This window comes from Terrapene carolina, unplaced genomic scaffold (assembly GCF_002925995.2).
Source record: "Terrapene carolina triunguis isolate 2854851 unplaced genomic scaffold, T_m_triunguis-2.0 Scaffold68, whole genome shotgun sequence".
In the NCBI taxonomy this organism is placed as follows: domain Eukaryota; kingdom Metazoa; phylum Chordata; order Testudines; family Emydidae; genus Terrapene; species Terrapene triunguis.
The window spans coordinates 26301598-26323957 of record NW_020664419.1 but is presented as its reverse complement, the minus strand read 5'-3'; the positions used below and the strand labels follow the sequence as shown (position 1 = coordinate 26323957).

General features: G+C 40.7%; 1 protein-coding gene across 4 annotated transcripts in view; it reads right to left on the bottom strand.

Moving 5' to 3' along the window:
• The window catches only part of TBC1D22A (TBC1 domain family member 22A), a 441804-nt gene that overhangs the window by 245646 nt on the left and 173798 nt on the right, over nucleotides 1-22360 (bottom strand). For 3 of the 4 annotated variants that reach the window (XM_024216533.2, XM_024216565.2, XM_024216549.2), the window contains one exon: nucleotides 20524-20633. In XM_024216533.2, the coding sequence (XP_024072301.1) occupies nucleotides 20524-20633 (110 nt within the window). The remainder of the gene's footprint in view (nucleotides 1-20523; nucleotides 20634-22360) is intronic. The other variant, XM_024216541.2, reaches the window with a different exon arrangement.

Below are 22360 nucleotides of genomic sequence, written 5' to 3'. Positions count from 1 at the left end.
GGGGGGGCTGGGTGGTGCTGGGGGGTCGGGGGTTGGCGGCACTCGGGGGGTTTCGGCCCTCAGCTGTTTTCTTTGGAGTAATATGGCCCTCGCCGCTTTATGAGTTGTGCAGGCCTGCATTACAGAATAACATGGATTTGAGGACTCCATAACTGTTAATTTTAATAAAACTCGACTTAAAACTTGTAGCGATTTCTTAAGTTACAGGAGAGGTTCTGCATGATTTCTAATCGCAAGGCTCTCCAAACACAATACCATATCATCAGTACTAGCCATATAACATATCAATATCTTATAAAAACAGGCTCTAAATCTATTACTTGTGTTTGACAGAACCTAAAGGTCTCAATCAGAATCAGGGGCCCATTGTACTATGTGCAGTCCAATCACATGGCACAATGGGCAATCTTTAAAAAAAAAAAAGGTTTAACACAATAATACTCAGGATAGAGGATCTAAAAAGTAGGAAGTGTTGTAATATTTGCTTATAATAATCACATCCACTGGGAGACCGCAAGTAACAACTCTGGCACCACCAGCAGGACTTAACTTCCTACTTATGCCTATTCCTACTTGTACAATTACATAACATATGTGACAACAAACTTAACACTAAGATAAAACTATAGCCACTTTACTGTGTGGAGCTGCTGTCTACGCTCATCATTACAGCATTAACACATACTAGAAATGTGCCAAGAAGGAGGCAATGTTTGGATTTGAATCCAGTTTAAGTTAGGGTTCAGGTTTGAGTCCAAGTCAGAGCTAGGTTTCAAGAGCACTGAAATCCCAGAGAGAGGATGAAGAGAAAAATTTACATTAGTGTTGAAGATCTTGCACAACCTTTAAAAACAAAAGAGTTTATCATTACATATTCATAATTACATGCAATAAAAAGAGGGTACGCAAACAACATGCACAGAGGTATGCCTACCCACTGATCCAGCACACTGACAGAAACATATGCTTTGTATAAAATATATGAAATGATGATTGTGTAGAAGCAGAGAGAATTGACTGAAAACAGCACAACCACAATTTCTACCAGGATGTATCTATTTTAATTCATGGTCCTTTTTCCTAATGTGACGCCGGCAGAACAGGTGCCAGCTCATGCCAGGGCCCCAGGCCTCTCTAAACTCTCACAAATGCACAGCTGGAAACCATTTTTGCTTATCTGCGTTAACATCTACTATCTATTTTGATAATGCTAAGTTGATAAGAGGGTGTTTAGTATTTAGACTTTATAAAATGCTTGTAGGATCCTGCATGTATTGATCTCACTTATAACTTCTATAGCCAAAGTTATATTGAGTGTTTGCATCATAAACCTCTGTAATTGTGCAACTCAAACAGGAAAAGAAGCATTAATTCAAGGGTTTGTTCTTTCTACAAGATGGCCCATTAAAGGCAAATGAGGTATTTCTAGCATCAAAGGACAGAAGCCCTGTTGACTGCATTCCTAACTCCCTCCAGGAAGGAGAGACCTATGCATGAACTCGTCCCATCAGTCTGGACTCTGGAGTGGAGGGGATAAAAATCACTGACAAGGAGAAAGTGAATCTCTTTCATACTGTCTGGATTATGAGATGCAAAGATTCCTAAACATAAACAAAGAGATCCCCATGCTGTTTGGCATAGGTTAGCCCTGAAAGACATTTTGAATTGACAGATTACTACAACTGTCACCTTTTGAATTACCGACTGAAACTCGTTTGTGAATATATGCTTGCTTGAACCTGGAATTAACTCTCATTTCTTTTTCTTAGTTAATAAATCTTTAGTTAGTACAGGCATTGTCTTTGGTGTGAGATCTAAAGTACAAGCTGATCTGAGGCAGGGCTGTAACCAGGACAGGGCGAGTGGTGCTGCCGCCCCAGACACAAAGCTGCAGGGGTAGAAAAATTTGGTGGAAAACTGAAGAAAAAATGGTAGGGGGCACAAATATGGTTGCTCGCCTCAGGCGCTAAAATGCCTAATTACGGCTCTGATTATGAGATAAATTACTGATCTCTTGGGACTGGGAGCAACCTGAATATTTTGTGATCTTTGGACCATTTATCACAAAATCCAGCTTGCCTGAGTGGCCAGATAGACTGGAATGACCAAGGGGACCGTCTGTGACTCCATGGTAAGACTGTTAGTGATCCAGCAGTTTACATTTGTTACTGGGTTGGTGAAATCTAATTATAAAACATACCACCAGTTTGGGGTATCTGCCCTGAGGTTGGCACACATGGTTGTGAACCACTCCAGACAGCATGACACCCACCAGTAGAAATACAGACAGGTATAAGACATGCAGAGATGTTCCAAGTAGAAATTTATGTGTGTACAGTCACACTATTACCTCTGTGATGAAGGACAAGTGTAAAAAAAATTGTAAATGTTTCCTGTAATGCCCAGTCCTAAAATCTCTACATTTAAAAAGACACTAATCCTCATTCTCTGAAGACTTTCTATATTTCCTGTGACCATCCATAACATGAAAATATTCTCAGTATTAATATACTATGCCATCAGAGGAATGCTCATTACAACTATGAAACACCAAGCGGAATGTCAAAGTACATCTCTGAACTGCTGTTTAGGGCCATCTTCAATCATTCAATACAAGAGACAGATAGCTGCCTCTCCTTTAAGACAGGTTTTAAAAACACAGAATTCAATAAGTTCAACTTCTCTGTCATGTCAATAAGCTATTTAATCTGAGAATGTGTGCAGTTCTGGATGGCGCTTCTCAACAAAGATAGATCAGAATTGGAAAAAGTGAAGAGAAGGGCAACAAAAATGATTAAGGATATGGAACAACTGCCATACAAGAAGAAATTAAAAAGACTGGGACTGCTGTGCTTAGAAAGAGACAATTAAGGGGGGATATGATAGAGGTCTATAAAATCATGAATGATATGGAGAAAATGAATAGGAAGTGTTATTTATGCCTTCACAAACATAAGAACTAGAGGTGACCCAATGAAATTAACAAGCAGCAGATTTAACACAAACGTAAGGAAGTACTTCTTCACACAACACATGTTCAACCTGTGAAACTTGTTGCCAAAAATATAACTGGATTCAAAAAAGAATTAGATAAATTCATGGAGGACAGGTCTGTGACTTGCACTCTATATGATTTTATGAAAATATGATAATGAGTGTGAATATAATGTAACTGAAATATGTTTCATGCAAAAGGTCTCTTGTAAGGTATCATTACAAAGCGTATAATCTACTGAGTGTGGTCATCCTATTTGTATAAATGTATCACTTGTATCTGAAACTAGAAATATGAAATATAACTGAGGTCCTATTGTAATTATGTAAATTGTGGGCCATTAATGGTGGTTTGGAATCTTGATGGCTCCCATCAACTAGGACAATTGACTGTAGATGTATCTGTTTACTTGCAAGTCTTCCTCTATACATGTGTGCTGGCAAGTGGGTAATGAAGCATTACAGTGACATGTGATCATGTCACCTGAACTGGAATCCATCTTTAACCTGGTGCTTTTCCATTTAGAAGGAGGGGTGGGAACCCAGAGAGGGACAAAGGATTCCTGCCTTGTGCAAAAGATATATAAGGGGGTGGAACAGAACAAAGTGGGTTGCAGTCATGAGAAATCCCCTAGCTACCACCTGAGCTGGAACAAGAATTGTACCAGGGGAAAGGATTGGGCCCAGACTAGGAAGGCATCCAGTCTGTGAAAAAAGCCTATTGAAACATCTGAGGGTGAGATTTACCTGTGTTCAGTTTTCTTACTGTATTAGGCTTAAACTTGCACGTTTTATTTTATTTTGCTTGGTAATTCACTTTGTTCTGTCTGTCTTTACTTGAAACCACTTAAATTCTACTTTTTGTATTTCATACAATCACTTTTTACTTATTAATTAACGCAGAGTATGTATTAATATCTGGGGTGGGGGGGGAACAGCTGTGCATCTCTATCAGTGTTATAGAGGGCAAACAATTTATGAGTTTACTCTGTATACTTTCTATTCAGGGTAAAATGGATTTTACCATTGGACCCCATTGGGAGTTGGGTATCTGAGTGCTGAATACAGGAGCACTTCTTAAGCTGTTTTCATTTAAGCCTGAAGCTTGTGGGGGACGTGGTTCACACTTGGACCTGTGTTTGCAGCAGGCAAGCGTGTCTGGCTCAAACAAGCAAGTCTCTGAAGTCCCAAGCTGGCAGGGAAAACTAGCTCAGAGGTAGTCTCGGCACATCAGGTGGCAGTCCCAAGGTGGTTTCTGTGACCCAATCCATCACAAGGTCCACCAGTGACTATTAGCAAAGATGGTCAGCAGCGCAACCCCGTGCTCTTGGTATTCCTAAACCTGCAATGGCCAGAAGCTGGGACATGACAACAGGTCATTCAAAATTGCCCTGTTTTGTTCATTCCCTCTGAAGCATGTAACACTGGCCACTATCAGAAGATAGGATACTGGGCTAGATGGACCAGACCCAGTATGACCATTCTTATGTTGACTTATCTGGTGTAAAAACACATTTGAATGTATTTGATTATTCAGATTATTTTATGTACAGTGGAAATAGATGCTAGTTTTGGGTTTTTTGGGGGGAGGGGGTATTTTGTTTGTTATATTATAATAAAAATTCACACCCTTCAAACATGACATTTTTAATTACTGAAGTTGCTGAACATACAGGTCACAGACTGTAGTTTTTTTGTTCTCACATACCATTTTTATCTGAGATGCACATAATCATGAGTAAGAAGGGAAAATGATTCGTGCGAGTAGAAAAAGTGACATAACAGAGTAAGCATATTTTGCAGGAGAAAGTCACTTTGAAAATTTTACCCTAATTTTCAAGGAGACTTAGGGTCTCAAGTATCTTGTGATGATAATCTTCAGCCATCTTGAAAGTTTTACCCAAAAAAATAGTCAGTCTTCTGTAAACCTTAGATACTACAGAGAATTTAGGTTTCAGAGTAGCAGCCGTGTTAGTCTGTATCTGCAAAAAGAACACGAGTACTTCTGGCACCTTAGAGACTAACAAATTTATTTGAGTATAAGCTTTCGTGGGCTACAGCCCACTACATCAGATGCATAGAATGGAACATATAATAAGAAGATATATATACATACAGAGAATATGAAAAGGTGGAAGTTGCCATACAAACTCTAAGAGGCTTATTAATTAAGATGAGCTATTATCAGCAGGAGAAAAAAAACTTTTGTAGTGATAATCAAGATGGCCCATTTCAGACAGTTGACAAAAAGGTGTGAGGATACTTAACATGGGGAAATAGACTCAATTTGTGTAATGACCCAGCCACTCCCAGTCTCTATTCAAGCCCAAATTAATGGTATCTAGTTTGCATATTAATTGAAGTTCAGCAGTTTCTCGTTAGAGTCTGTTTTTGAAGCTTTTCTGTTGCAAAATTGCCGCCTTTAAATCTGTTACTGAGTGACCAGAGAAGTTGAAGTGTTCTCCTACTGGTTTTTGAATGTTATGATTCCTGATGTCAGATTTATGTCCATTTATTCTTTTGCGTAAAGACTGACCGGTTTGGCCAATGTACATGGCAGAGAGGCATTGCTGGCACATGATGGCATATATCACATTGGTAGATGTGCAGGTGAACAAGCCCCTGATGGCGTGGCTGGTGTGATTAGGTCCTATGATGGTGTCACTTGAATAGATATGTGGACAGAGTTCCCATTGGGCTTTGTTGCAAGGATAGGTTCCTGGGTTAGTGTTTTTGTTCTGTGGTGTGTGGTTGCTGGTGAGTATTTGCTTCAGGTTGGGGGGCTGTCTGTAAGCGAGGACTGGTCTGTCTCCCAAGATCTGTGAGAGTAAGGGATCATCTTTCAGGATAGGTTGTAGATCTTTGATGATGCGCTAGAGAGCTTTTAGTTGGGGTCTGAAGGTGACGGATAGGGGCGTTCTGTTATTTTCTTTGTTGGGCCTGTTCTGTAGTAGGTTACTTCTGGGTACTCTTCTGTCTCGGTCACTCTTTTTTTCACTTAAGCAGGTGGGTACTGTAGTTTTAAGAATGCTTGATAGAGATCTTGTAGGTGTTTGTCTCTGTCTGAGGGATTGGAGCAAATGTGGTTGTATCTTAGAGCTTGGCTGTAGACAATGGATCGTGTGGTGTATCCTGGATGGAACCTGGAGGCATGTAAGTAAGTATAGCGGTCAGTAGGTTTCTGGTATAGGGTGATGTTTATGTGATCATCGCTTATTAGCACTATAGTGTCCAGGAAATGGACCGCTTGTGTGGATTGGTCCAGGCTGAGGCTGATGGTGGGATGGAAATTGTTGAAATCATGGTGGAATTCCTCAAGGGCTTCTTTTCCATGGGTCAAGATGATGAAGATGTCATCAATGTAGCGCAAGTAGAGTACGGGCGTTAGGGGACGAGAGCTAAGGAAGCGTTGTTCTAGAGTCAGAATTTAGGGCTTTCTTCAACTAAATGCAGGATTTCTAGTTTTCTCTCACTCTACATCCATAGCAAAAGCCACAGAATTTAGGGCTCACCAAAGAGCTAAAGTGAATTCCACTTGATCACTAGCGGAGTCAGACTAACCAACAGAAAGCAGTCTGGACAGTACCCAAATTCTCTCTCTCCATCCTCCTCCTCCTCTCCCTCCATTCCCTTCCTGTCTCCACTTAGAAGGAAGTTATACCCTAGTCCTGGTTCCCACTGGTAATAGCAGGACAGAGTCCACTGAGACTCATAATTCCATACCGAGCACACTATATGAGACCTAACTAGCAAGAGACACTGCTTATTGATACTCACTTTATATAGCATTTACAAAGCAGGAAAGAGTTTTGAGCCATTAATCCATTACATGCTCAATCTTAATCATAATATTGGCCAATTATTATCAACATCACATGGTGTGGCTGATGTGGTTAGGTCCTTTGATGGTCTCCCTTGAATAGATATGCGGACAGAGTTGGCAATGGGGTTTGTTGCAGCCACATAATCAGGGGATTGTTCACCTGCACATCTACCAATGTGATATATGTCATCATGTGCCTGCAATGCCCCTCTGCCATGTACATTGGCCAAACCGGACAGTCTCTACGCAAAAGAATAAATGGACACAAATCAGACATCAAGAATTTTAACATTCAAAAACCAGTAGGAGAGCACTTCAATCTCCCTGGACACTCAATAACAGACTTAAAAGTGGCAATTCTTCAACAAAAAAACTTCAAAAACAGACTCCAATGAGAAACTGCAGAACTGGAATTAATTTGCAAACTGGACACCATCAAATTAGGCCTGAATAAAGACCTAAAGACCTGGGTCACTACAAAAGTAATTTTCCCTCCCTTGGTATTCATCCCTTCTTGTCAACTGTTGAGAATAGGCCACTTCCACCTTAATTGAATTGGCTTGTCAGCACGGACCCCCCACTTGGTAAGGCAACTCCCATCTTTTCATGTGGTATAATATATATTCTACTTACTGTATTTTCACTCCATGCATCTGATGAAGTGGGTTTTAGCCCACAAAAGCTTTAATTATGCCCAAATACATTTGTTAGTCTCTAAGGTGCCACAAGGACTCCTCGTTGTTTTTGCTGATACAGACTAACACGGCTACCACTCTGAAGCCTCCAAAATTATTTCTTCTAGATACTTCACATAAGCTTTCATTTTCATATAATAAATATTCTGAATTCATTAACCATATGGTATATTTCTAGTGATAGTGAGGAGAAAAGCATTGATTAAATTAAATTGGCAGACAAAGTAGCTGACGCTTAAACACTACTTTAAAAAATGTTTATATGCCACTTGAGGAGAAATATTTCTACAGCCCTGAACATGCTTGGGAAATGCCTATCCCTACTGCAGGACATGTTACTAATGAGAAAATGAAATATGACTTTCTGATTAACTTCTAAAGCTAACAAACTGGATCTTGGAATGTGGGAGCATGCACATAAACTTGAACCAGGTTTATGGAAGCTGCTTATGTAGAAAATTGTGTCTACTAGCGATATTGTATACCAGTTCTTTGTCAGAATAGCACTCACTACCCAATACTAAACCAACTGTTTGTGTGATAGAAAAGACTATTCTGATAGGCAATCACTAAAGAATTGTATAATTATTACAATACAAACTGGACTGGCACCCTATAATTAAAAAGCTAAGCTATTTACACAAATTCTTTAAACAGATTTGTGTTCAATGAATCCATGCCGGAACATTTTTCCCAAAGTAGCTGCTGCTGAAGGAAAGAGGCAGAAAGCTAAACAGATCAATCTATGTGACTCTCTGAATCCAACTTCGGCAAGAAACGAATATAAGAAGGAAAGAACCTTTAAATTTGCAGAAGACACTAAATAGGAATTATCATCCAGAACTTGTCTCTCACAAACCTGAGTAACAGCGGCAATTGCTCAAAGATCAGTTATCTAGTTTGTAGTATGGAAATAAGTATGCAAGTTAGATGTTGTAGTGCTAGTATGGGAGTAACTACAGGTATTTTAATACCGTGTTAAACATCTGAGAATACCAAGTGAAACCCAGATGTTTTCAAAACTGAGTGGTGTCAATTAGCAACTAACTCCTGAGAGCTTAATAAACTACAGGTAGAAACATAGCAATCTTAAAGTAAGTATTTGAATTGATATTCATCTAGAAACTTAAAGAGGAATCTATTTAAGATCTAGTTAAGACAAAGTGTGGATCCCTGACAGAGCCTTGCGCTCCCAGAGAAGCCTATCCATTCTCCTCTACCCCACACACAATTTACAACTCATCCTTGATGACCCATGTTCTCAGCAATTACAGAAGACTGGACAGGATTCCCTTTGAAGCCTGTAAATCCTGCTCTTTAATCAGCCATAGAAGTTGCTAATAAGCAACACATGGCATTTCCACCCTCAAGAACTGTGTAAACTGCTCATATTCCCAAATTCACAGGCCCTACCACAGTAACCATATTAATATTTATAGCTAGTTTTTCTATTTAATTGCATTTGAGTAGAACTTTTATGCAGCATATGCTTATGTATTGTGCCTCTGGTTATTTTATTACTATTAAAATTTATTTTAGCTGTACCTATTTTTTTTAATTTTGTATTGTTAATCTCTACTGAACTTTAAATGAAGTGTTGTACTCAATTTTATATACAAATGTTAGACCTGTCACTGACAGATCAATGTGAACTTTTTATTTGCATGTTACTGGGATTCTGTGTGGGATGGTGTTGTAAGGAGTTTTTGGCTATACAAAAAAAGTAATTAGAAAATAAGCATAAATGAATGTTTATCTAGTCAGGTGTAAGGAGAAAACTGTAGGATCAGTTTTATTTTGCTGAATTTCAAACCCTTTATAAAATTATCAAATTAATAGTATCTGTAAATTTGGAAATTCTTCTATATATTTCTCAGGAATTTTTAAATTATGCGTCAATAAGAATATGCTGGCAATCAAATGGATGATCATTAGTATATTCAAAAGTCTTCAGACATGGTTCAAGCTATAGCAGGCCTACAATATCTGCAAGTAAACATATTTCCAGAGGAAAATGTCCAATCAAGCACAAGTTCTGAGATTCACTAGTTTTCAGGAATGTTCGAAGAGAAGGTATGTATTAAAAATACCATGATATATATTTAAAGTATGAAATTATCAAACTGAGTGCAAAGAACACAAATGCCTACATTAGTCACATATGGCACATGACATGAACATATAAAAATAAGAAGTATCCAATTCTGCAGCAGAGCTTTGTAGAAGTTTGCTTTGGGATGAGACACCTTGGAATCTGGTACAAAAGACCATAGGATAAAAATAGATGTGGTTTAAGGTCCTGGATAAGTAAAGATTGAGCACACAGAGTAGATAGTCAAAAGTGACTGACAGTTCAATTATAAAACAGAATACAGACTGCAGCGACGCTCTAAAATGTGAAAGCCAGGTTGCATATATGAAAAGCTTCAAGATTTCTGCTCAACAAATCCATGTTGTGACTGTTCTCAGGTACCAAGGACTGAGAGTCACCTGGTTACTCTCCCAGCCTCCAGCAAGAAGACTTGCTTGTGCTTAACCCAGTGTCAGCTCCCTGACATCCCCAGTCTGTTAGCCCAAACAATCTCCTCTCGGCTATGCTACCCCTCACTTCGTCTTGCAGGTTAACAATAACTGTACCCTAGATCCTGACCTCCTTTGAAGCAGCCTCCTGTAGCATTCAGCCCCTTCTCCACTGAACACTCACAGAAATACCAAGTCTGCTGTCCCCATGGGAACAGAGTAAACGCCAGCTTGAACGATTCAACTCAGGTTCTGCTCCCTGTATAATACCACAGCACTGAGGTATATTTATAGTGAAAACAACAAAAAGTTTATTATCAAAGATTCAAGACACAGTGAGAAAGGGTAATAGAAACAAAAGGGTTGCATATAAAACAAAATCATAACATGATTGATAGAGACTAAACTTAACATGCCAGCCTCCTGTCTAAAGTTTACTTCACCCCAAATGTCCTCTGCAGCATTTCAACAAGGGCAGGTTGGGATCCCATTTTCATTAATATAACTGCAGTGCCTGATTACTTCCTAGGTACAGAATAAAGGGGTGTCTTCCTTTCCTTCTCCTTATAGCCCCCAAAGTTTATTGTTGGTACCCAGAATCAGGATAACCCCCTCGCAGCATATTCTCTGGTGTGCTGCTTCCCTGTTGATTACAAATCCCCCCTCAACTTCATAGGTAAATGGGACTCCCATTGTGTTGGCTTAGAATGCTTAATTTATATGTCGACAGGGAAAAGTGAATAAACATTCAGTGGAATCCTATGTGGAAGAAAAGTTAGTAGGCCCAAAACCTTTGGTTGACATGACTGTGTCAATGATCATTGGGCTGAGCAGGGGTTGAGGACCAATGGGGAAAGGAAGAAGCTGGCACTTGTGTTCTACCTTGCTACAAACTTATTTCTAGTATTCATACATAACTCTTTAATATTGTTATGAAACGCATGTACAAATACTGTGTAGTGACCAGTGTGACCCTGGCTTTTATTTAAGACTTCATATGACATTCTTTCATGAACCAGAATGTACATGCCAGAATCAGGATATTCTTGTAATCCCTTTGCCAGTCGGCATTGAGGAGTTCATGGGTTGCACATACCAAAACATTTTCAAAGAGTATTAAACCTGTTTTCGTGCCGGACACAGATAAATATTGATGAGATTGGTAATTAGTCACATATGAAAGAAGAGAGACTGAGGAAACAAAGATAATACTGAGAAATTTGAGGATAGAATAGTTACTATTAAACTTTCTAACACTTAAGAGGTGGAGGAGAGGAGGGTCTGCTAGAACACATACAAAGACTAATCATCTCTCTAACTTGTGAGCAAAGGTACCCTTACATCAGAAATCTCAGAACACCAAAAAACAGCATGAGTAAGGCTATATCTACATTATGAAGCCTATGCCGGCATAGTTATGTCAGCAAAGATATGCCAGTATAGCTGCCAAGTGTAGATGCAGCTTACACCAACAGAAGATTTTCTGTCTGTGTAGGACCACCACCTCCCTGAACCTCGTTAGGTACATTGAAAGAAGCCCTCTTTCATTGACACAGCTGTGCCTACAGTGGGGGTTTTGTCAGCATAGTTGTGTCAATCTGGGGTGTGGTTTTTCACTCCCCTGACTGATGTAGCTGTGCTGACATAGCTTAAGTGCAGACTCAGCCTAAGTCCTCTAAAGTGAAAGATAAGGAATAAGAAACTGGGTCAACTTATCTAGACATAAACCAAGCAGCAGCAAACATAAAAGTAGGCTTCCTGTTCCTGACAAGAATCTTAACTATGTCAGAAGGCAAATACCAAATACCTAATCTATTCAGGGACTCAGCAGCAGTATCTATACTGAAAAGTGTGTCGTCCAACTGAGCACACACATCTACACACATTTTCAAAAGAACGGGAGGAAAACTAAAGGTATTCTCAGTCTTAACAATCCTAGATTGGCTACTGATAAACCCATGTCACAGTACCTTTCTGAACAACTTTGGAATCTAGAATCAGACAGCCATGGGGAAGAGAGGTAACAGAAAAAAATATTTTTCCATTAAAAAGGGAAGCAAATGAAATTTGGGCCTCACTCTGCTGTTGACTCTTCTTATTTTTTTGGACAAACAAGACTAAATGAACTGTTACCGCACTCCTAAGGGAAGAAGAAATAGTGTGACACATCACCTCCATATTGGTGCACATAACAAAATTCATGTGATTGGGGGTGGGGCCGAGGGGTTCGGAGTGTGCTGGGGGCTCTGGGCTGGGGCATAGGGTTGAGGTGCAGGGGTGTGAGGGCTCCAGCTGGAGGTGTAGGCTTTGGGGTGGGGCCAGGGATGAGAGGCTCAAGGCTGGGGCAGAGGGTTAGGGTGCAGGGGTGTGAGGGCTCCGGAGTGGGGCTGGAGATAAGGAGTTTGGGGTGCAGAAGGGTGCTCCAGGGCTACAGCGGGGAGAGAGTACTCCCCCCAGCTCTCTCTCCCCGCAGCAGCACCTGGGTTGGGAGGCAGAGGTGCCTCTCCCCGCCGGAGCAGCTCCGGGGCTGGGGTTGCAGGATAGGCGCCCCTCCCCCAACCCCAGCAGGTCCAGGACGGGGCTGGAGCTGGGTTCAGGCCGGGCCACCCCGGCCGCACCTGGTGGGGGGCTGGGCTAGGTTGGGGCCGGGGGAGAGGGGCGCCCCTCCCCAGGCTGTGGCAGGTCTCCGGGCGGGTTCCCTGAGCACCTGCGCATTTCTAAATAGGCTGCTGTGCGGCTGCAAAGCTTACAGGGAACTTAGCTCATCACTGTAGTATCTGAGCGCTTTGACCCCCCCCCTTTTAAAACTTTTGAACTAGTAGGACTATTTAAACACCCTACAGCCACAAAATATCAATAGCCCTGTTTAGGTTGTGAACTCTAAGGTAGAGTCTGTCTCTCACCATGGGTTTGTAGAGTGCATAGCACAATGGGGCCCTGAACTTGTTTGGGACTCTCTTCATGCTACTGTCAATCATTCTGGGTATGGTTTGGGAAGGGAGGAAGAAGGGGAAGGCAGCAGGTTATTTGGTTTTGAATATAAACAATGTTCAAACTGAATTAAATTAACTTTGTTTGGTCGCACGGACAAAAGTAGTAGGAAAAATAACTGACAAGAGCAAGCTACTTAAATGCAAGAGATGTAAAGCAAAGAAACAAACAACAACTTATCAAAGTAAATATAAAGAGGACCCAGAGTGGACCCGAGTCACGCCCACTTCCTTGCATATTGGCAGACTTAATTTTGTTATCCTAAAAAACCACCCATGATAGATGGGTACATGCTTGGATATTTCCAGTGGCAACTAATGCACTATATAAAAGGTCTTAACATGTCTACATATTTCAAATGTTCCTTGCTGCATCTCAAGCCTATTATTTCTTCTTTCATCCTCACAGAAAAATAACTGGTTGATCCAAACATACTAGTTTGTGTGCACAAGTGAGACTTGGAGGAGTGATCACTGAACTCACTTTTTGCAGGCAAGAGGGATAGCAGTATACATTAGGGAAAATGCAACTAAATTCTTTGGGGTCTTTCGGGGAAACCAGGTAAAGAAATACATTATATTATTTTTTCCCATTGTTAATTAATACTGAATTTATTATGCACTCAACTCCCAGAGCGTTCTTTGTGCTACTACTGCCAAGCAATTATTTCTCTCCTTTTGTATCTACATATGACTGGTTATGCCTTGTTACTTCTTCTATCAAGCGTGTACTATGCATCTTTTCTCATTAGGAGAACACATTACACATTTTTTTTATCCTTGCAAGATTTTTTTATAAAAAAAGTATTAAGAGAGCTTATTTTCTATGTTTGAGCTATATGTGCTTTGAAATGTGTCATTTATGAAGTCTAAAATAAGCAATGAATCACATTTTACAGAGGTCAAATTAAAAAAAACAAAACAAGCTACATTTTTCAGATGCTGCTACACAGAGAAAGCATGCTGCTATTTGCTTGACCTTGGATCAGGATAATTATGTTTAAAACACCCTAGGGAAAATAGAGTACTTTTCTTCCCTAAATGTTTCATAAACAATTTTATCAAAAAGTGAACCTCTTATGACCTTAATTAGTTTGTGGCCCTTCTGCGAAATGCCTAACCCAATGAAACATTCAAATTAGAAAGCAAGAAAGCGTTATGGAAGAATAATTCTTTTATAAATAGTAATAGTGCCAAGAGCACAGCAATGCCTTTCCCGTATATACAATCTAGTTAAGGACCTTGCTGAGTCACATTAGAGTAATTTAACTGGCAAACGCAAATAGGAAATTATTGTAAATTCTTTGGTGTTTTGTGCAAAGATAATCAGTAGCGGTCAGCAATTCCTCACCAGCAGAATGATAAGAACAAAAACATAATACTGTGGCTACAGAATTACCAAATAGGCATGGAATATATGTAGCCTTTCTACTTTCATATAGATGTACAATTTTTACTCCAGGAAACTAGCATACACTAAGTCATGATAAAATAAAACTACAAATGAATAAAGCACAATAAGGCTCTATGGTTTAAACATAGTACTGTAGTGTGAGTTGTTCACTTTTAACCAAGATCCAGAAAGGGTCAAGGTGTTGGGATCCACTAGGCATAGCTACCAGGTAACTCGGGAGAGCGGAAGGCCAAAAGTGTCGATGAAACTCTTTTGCTCTGGGTCTATCTGAACCCCCAACCCCCATCTTGTGAACTCTCACCTACTTCTATGCTAACTGCTTACATGTTGAAGCAGAAATGTAAGGGTCAGCTTTTCTAGCAGGCAGCTGCTGTAAACAGGCCTTGCAAGGCCAAAAGATAAGCAGACGAATGGGAATTTTTCTAATTGTAACTGCTAGAGAAGGGAGGGGTGGGAAGGGTAAGAGGGAGTAACAGAACAAAGGCTTGCACAGAAACTGCTTGGAGTATAAAAGGTAAAAGTTGTTTGTACTGGATTTGAGACATGCTGGTCTCCTAGTGCCATTTCAGAGCTCTGAAATAAACTTGGCTTGCTTTCTCCCCTCGGTGTCTTTATTGGTGCCAAGCACACCGGGCGACGGACCCGTTTGCCATCTCGAGGCCTTTTTAGGCAGGCAACAAAGGCAAACCCTAGTTCCACTTTTTTTTCAATTTATGTGGAACTAGTATATTCATTTTAAACTCTAGACACTGCTTAAACCAGCATCAGAACATGCATATTTACAATTAATCACAATCTGTTACAACTTCAGTCCAACTCCTAGAACAAAAAGTACAAGATGCATTCTTCAGGGACTGAGCACTTCTTTTAAAAGTGTGTCATCAATTAATACAGCCTTAAAAGAGAACATGCATTATATCGGTTCTGGGTTGGAGGATAAAGTAATGATGATCAGCTCACAGTAAGAAGAAAGAACAGGAAATACTAGGTATCATATTTTTCTAATTGGTGGCCTTTTAAATTTGGCAATGACAAGCCTCTACAGTCCTGAAGTGGCCATTTGCCTGCTGTTTGCTGCATTTTGGCAAGCATTCCTTAAATGGTATATGTTTTCCATTTCACTTATTGACAAGATGATCAATTCATAGTCTTTCTTGCCCCCTGTACAAGGGTGATCTCTGTTTTACAGCCTTCTTACTGGCATACAATTGGTACACCTAAAACTATCATATAGCATTGAATTAAGCCCCACTATCACCATAAAACAGTCCAAAATAGTTAAACCTGTAAATTACATTGGGATCACTCATTTCTTGTTACTCTCCCATTACTCTTTCATTACAGAAAATCCGCTCAAGGAAACATTTCCACAGTTTTGGATGACAAATTACGTTAAGTAATGCCTCCTCCCGTTTCCAAACAGAGTATTTAAACTTAATTTTCTTAAGGTACCCTCTTCAGTAAGAAGGAGAGGGAATAGGAGTGGGACAGACTATGCTTGTAGATTTGAACTTGAGCTACAGAAGGCATTTGTTTCACACACAAAAAAAATTCAAGGGAACATGTAGTAACACTCATTCAGACACGAGGTATTTGGCAAAAGTTAAGATCATGCTGCCTCATTAACAAGCAGAGAGCTCTCCTAGTCACACATTACATACCCAAAGTATGCATACACCACCATTTACTACTACATTACTGTAATGCTTGGTCTATGCTTGAAACTTTTATAGGCATAGTTCTGTAGTCTGGGGCATAAGGAAAAAAAAAAAAAAGCCTTGACCGACATAGCTAAGCTGACAAAATTCCTAGTGTAGACAACAGAAAAGTGCTTCTGTCAACATAGCTAACATTATTCAGGCAGGTGGTGTTCCCACACCGGAAGAAAAAACTCCTTCTGTCAGTGTATGCTGAGGTTATATTAGGGGGCTATGCTGTCTTTAGTGTAGACATAGGCCTAGTCTACACTACAAAGGTAGTTGACATAAGCTGCCTTGCATCGACCTAGCTTTGCATGTGTCTACACTTAAATTTGTCTCCCACCAATGTCAGCTCTCCAGTACGCCGACAAAATAACACCACCTCCTTGAGCATTGTTGAGCTACAGTCAATGTATTGAGATTGATGCAGTGTGAATGTAGACACTGCATTACCTGCGTCAACCCTAACAGTCCTCCAGCAGCTGTCCCACAATGTCTGACACTGACTGCTCTGGTCACAGTTGTGAACTCCACTGCCCAATGATCACCAAGACCAGAAGCTTCCCCTCCCCCCACCCTGTTTTAAAGTCCAGCAAATATTTGAAATGCCTCTTCCGGATTAGTCCAGCTTGGCAAGCACACCTAGCAGCTTTCCATGTGCACCTGCCCAGCGGACCACACCAGTTTGAGACTCCACCATAGTGCAATCAGTCCGAGCAGTCAAGCACGGGCAAGCCCAATGTAGAGGAAGGAACCTTGGGTAAGTATGTAAATTTATTTCCCATTACAATGATGGCGCTCCCAACTTAGCCGGACACAGCTATTGACTTTTCATTATTTTACTCTACTAGAAGAGGTAGCAGCAGTACAACAAAGAGAGGTAGAGTTGTTATCTCCTTTTATTCCCCTAAAGAATTAGGCAGGGCATGGGGAAGGGGTGGGGCATACAGTTTGTTCATGTATACAGGGAAACCCTGGAGTCCTAGAGAGATCTTGATGTAACTTTCATGGAGGTACTCTGCAATCCCCTCCCGAAGGTTTCTAGGGACGGCAGACCTATTTCTTACACCGCAGGAGGACACTTTCCCACACCAGTTGGCAATAACTTTGGCAAACACCATAGCAGCAAACAGGCAAGCGACATATGGGGAGCTTCAGGACACCAGCAGCAGCTGTGCCCTCTGTGCCTTTATTACCCTCAGGAGTGAAATATCAGCTAAAATCACCACCACCTGTGGAAAACGGTGCTAGTATTCAGTACCATTGCCCTATACCCATAGTTTCATGCATCTAAGCAATTCCTGCCTCATTTCCCTCACCCCTGGCAGGCCATACTCACCATGGTTGGAGCTGTGAGTGGTGCCACGCACAAACACACTGAGGCAGAACTGTTAATAACTAGGTCTTGTTTGAAACTATAGGGGAGCGAGGGAAGGGACTTCTGAATCTGAAATTTGCTTTCCGTTGTGACTATACTGTTAATGGTACCTCTGTGTGTATTATCTATAATGCCAGCTATATGGTGGCAGCTGAGGGGTTCCTCCTCCACACGTGAGGAATGCCTGAGCCAGATAAGGAGGAGACAAAGGACTTGGAATGACATGTTCAGAGCGATCCAGCAATCCAGTGCTGCATCAGACAATGAACAGAGAACCTGGAGGATGACTGTTGCAGACTGTATGGAGAAGGAAACTGGACAGAGAACAGCCCAGGTGTCAGAGAAGGAGCTATACCAGGACATAATGGGGCTTCTCCGGCAGCCAACACAGATGCTACAGGCTCTCATGGACATTCAGGTTCAACAAACCCAGGCTCACTTCCCTTTGAGTCCATGGAGAACTGCAGTATAGCACCTCCCTACATCCCCCTTCCCCCAACATCAGATGCTAAATTCCTACCCCTGCCAGTCCATACCAGGGGAAATTAAGGACAAACACTGACCTGTGAGAGCCACAGTTGAAGTATGGGTAGCTAAAATGGACATGAATGTTCCTTCTTTAAAATCTGTGCCATAAATTTATTAAAGTTTTAATGTATTTACTTTCAACTTGCACAGAATTCTTGAAGTGTTTTTGTTACTCGATAAAACTCTATTGTTTGTAAAATTATTCATCTTTATTGGTTCCCAACTTATGCTGCAGAACAGCTAGTGGTACTGAAAGCACCCACTTAACTTGCGATTGTACACTTGGACACAGCTCATGGGATCAGAGACAAAACACAGTGTAAAAATCAAATGTACAGCAAGCACCACAAAATTAATAGGTGCATTGTCAGTGTTATAGTCATAGATATGCACCAAGCGCCACACAATTCCTAACAGGCTCTCAAACAGCAGGGCCAGATGGAGCGCGGTACACCAAACACATTACAGTGGCTCACTCTTAAATTCCTCTTTAGCCTCCCTGAGCCATATAGCTGTGTTGAACTCTTCTGACAGCCCTTGTATCTGGCTATTCAAACTCAGCAGAAAGCCACTCCACCTCCAGTCTGGCAGCAACTTTTCCCCTTTGGTTCACAGATATTATGCAGGACACAGCATACAGCTATTGCCATTAGGATATTTTTCTCCCTGAGATCCAATCTTGTGAGTAAACAATGTCAGTGCCCCTTCAATCTACCCAAAGTACACTCAACCGTCACTCTGCATCGGCTGAGCCAATAGCTGAATCTTTTCCTTGCTATGGTGGCCAGTGTTCGGCTTCATGAGCCAGGGGAGTATGGGGTAGGCTGGGTTCCCCATGATCACTACTGGCATTTAAACATCGCCAATGGTAATCCGCTGGTCAGGAAAGAAAGTCCCTGTTGGACCTTTTGAGCAGCCTTGTGTTCTTAGAGATGTGAGTGTCATCCACCTTCCCTGACCAGTCAACACTGATGTTGCTGAAGCATCACCAGTGATCCGCCAGCATTTGCATTAACCATAGAAAAAGAGCCCTTTCAGTTGATGTACTCTGTGGCAAGGTGCTCTGGGGCCAACATTTAGAGGTACTCCATGAAAGCCTCCAGCAATCTTGAATTGGTTCTTGCTATGCACAGCAATCTGTCCTCCAGAAAATCATTATGCTCTCTCTGGCTCTGCAAATACCAGATGATCGTGCAATCTGTGTTTGCAACGCTCATGGCGACAGTGCAGAGCTGTGCAGGCTCCAGGCTTCTGCCAGAGATGGCAGACAGCAACAAGTCCTGTGCAAATTCATGTCATTTTCAAAATAGGCATGAAAATTATGGGATAGAGATAGCATTATGGGATGAAGAAAAGTGCATATTGGGAACTTGACTCTCCAGTCCGAGTCATCCCTTAACAACTCATTTCTGCCCCATTACGCATTGCCAAAACTTACCAAAACAGAGCGTGCTGGATGGTGGCGAATTGCACACTGGTATAACTACACATGGTGCATCACACTGTGCACTGAAACAAGGATTTCTGCAGTGCCGACGCAAGGGAGCCAAGTATGCACATGCATAAGCGATATACCAACTGCAGTGGCTTTATGCCGACATAACTTGCATCAGCAAAAGTTTGTAGTGAATGTAATTAAATGCATGTAATTTGCTTTGTAAACTGAAAATTTTAAAAAACACTAAACTTATTTTATTGTATGTTCGTGTTAAGGCATAGACTAATTTAAACCTCTTAAAATCTTATATTTTGACTATGTTTGGATCTAACAGTTAATCTCTTTTGGACTGTGCAGGCCCCTCTATTCAAAACAGATAAGTTTAACTGAGGCTTTATTTCCTCATGTAGATGGTTCTAACTTTTATAGACAGTTTTACTCCAACAGTTCATATATACAAAACCTGTATTTTAATGACTGCATTTGTTTATTTGGTGCATTTGACTGCAGTTTGTTCATCATTTCCCCTATAAAATCAGACCACAGCTCAAGATACCCTACAAACAAACTGGTGTACTAAAAAAAGGTTTTTAAATGATTTTTTTTTTTTAAATGAGGATAGCCTATTTAAAGGTTACTCTGCTAGAAAGTGGATTTTGTTTAAAATAGTCAATTACAAAAATCCAGTTTCTCATTGTCCCTCATTGATCATTTTATGTGCAGACTTCAAATAACAAATGTAACAAAATGCTGCTTTACTAATAGACACCGAGTGCTTAAAATGTCTCTGGAATCACAAACTCCAATTTCATTCTCACATATCATAATGTATTGAGACATGTAGCAGTTCGGTACCAAAAAAAGTTGTGCAGCACTTTTTAAAAACCCGTTCACCAAACTCATGGCAGATTTACACTATGGGGAAATGTATGTTTTCCTCTATTTTTCTTACATGTATTTTTTCTCAACATCTTTAAAATAGTTCAAAGCCATGACATTAATCAGTTATCTTCACTAGTTAAGAACAGGATAAATCAATTTACCTGAATGCCATCAAGCAACTTGCTCATGCACCAGTAACTGTCAGCTTCAATGTTCTGCAGCACTTCTTCAGGCAGACTGGAAACATCAAAATTTTCCACTTCTTCTTCTGCTGCGGAAAAAGAAAGAGGAAAAAGACAAGTCAATGAAGTGCACAGAATAAATAAAGCAAGGTTGAGAAAAATAATTGATAACAAAGAGCCACCTTGTAGTCACAATCTTTAAAACCCATTCTTTAAACAGGGACTAAATGCATCATTTATTGCTCAACTGTGTCATTTACAGGTTCTAAATGTTAATGAATATTTAATTTATTGCAGACTGTGAAAGTCCTGAATCATGTCCAATTAACTAGAATTCATATACAATAAATTATATAATTCTAGACATTTCACACCTGAGAGAGGAGTACCAAGAGCAATAAAAATAGTCTTCTAAAATATATAAACTTTTTTTTTTACAAATTACTCTGCAAAGATATTTGTGTATGTGGGTGTGCACGCACACACATGTATGTGTTACTTTGTTATTTTCTTTAAAAAAGAAAAAAACAATTAAAAATATTCTTTCAAGGCGCGGATTGCCTCTTTTCAGTGTTGGTACAGTGCCCATCACAATGGGCCCTAATCCCAATGCTATAATAATATAAATAATTTTCTAATAATAAAAAAAGATATGAATAAATAAAAATTCTAATAATGTCCTCAATGCATCCCAAACAGTGACAGTACGAAGATGTGCATTCAGCACAAAAATTATTCAGAATATACACCCGACGCACATTTTTTAAAGTTCCCCGAAGTCACACTGGCTGGCTACAACTCACTATGATGCCCTAGATATGCCTTAATCAACCGCAGTGATGTCCAACCAGTGACCCTTTATTTGTAACAATTATAACCCTGGGGAGTGATTGTCTTGAGATGAAAACTGTGCTCTGTAAACTATTTCCTGTAATTTTTAAACTGGAGAGTTTGAATAGAATACGGGGGGCACCACCTCCCCAACAGCTGCCACCACTTCCCTGTAGCCTAAGAAACAGCTGGTAGTGCTCTAAGTAGTTCGTGTCCTTTCCCTTCCCCGCTGCAGCTGAGCAACAGTTCCCCTGCTAGCTACCTGCCACATCACAGGAGGGTTAATAGCTCCGGTTGTCCCACTGTCTGCCAGGCTATGGGAGCTAGAACTGGTTGGGAATTTTTCCACCAAAACTTTGCTGGAAAATGCAGAGTCGCCAAAACAAACTTTTAGTGGAAAATGATCCTTTTTGACAAAACTTTCATAGGAAAGGTTTCTCAGATCCATGATGGAATTTCTAGTCAAAACTGCAGTGAGAGCAAGAGACTCTGCAGTTCAGAGGTTAGCTACCTTGGATGTAACACACCCCATTTCAAGTCCCTGCTCTGAATGACGAGTCTCCCACAGCTCAGATGAATTCCCTGTCCACAGGCTATAGAGTCAGTGTCTCTCTGGCCCAAAGAATATTTGATTATTTATAAAAGTGGAACAGCTACAACAGGATGGAGGGAGGGGGGAGGGGAGAGAGACAGACAGACAGATACTACAGCCCGGTTATTAGGGCACTCACTGGGACGTGGGAACCCTGCTTGGCCTGATTCAGAGGATGGACTTGAAGCTGGGCCACCCACATGTCAGGTGAGTTCGTTAGCCACTGGGCTATTCGGAACTATTCTGGAGTGGGTCTCTCTCTTTTTCATTAATTTTATTTGAAATGTCTCATGTTTACTCTGCATCAAAAAACAAATTGCAAAACCTCAACATTTTCTGCAATATAGAATTTTTGTTTTCCAGCCAGTCCTACTGGGAGCCCTGAGGTGCGCA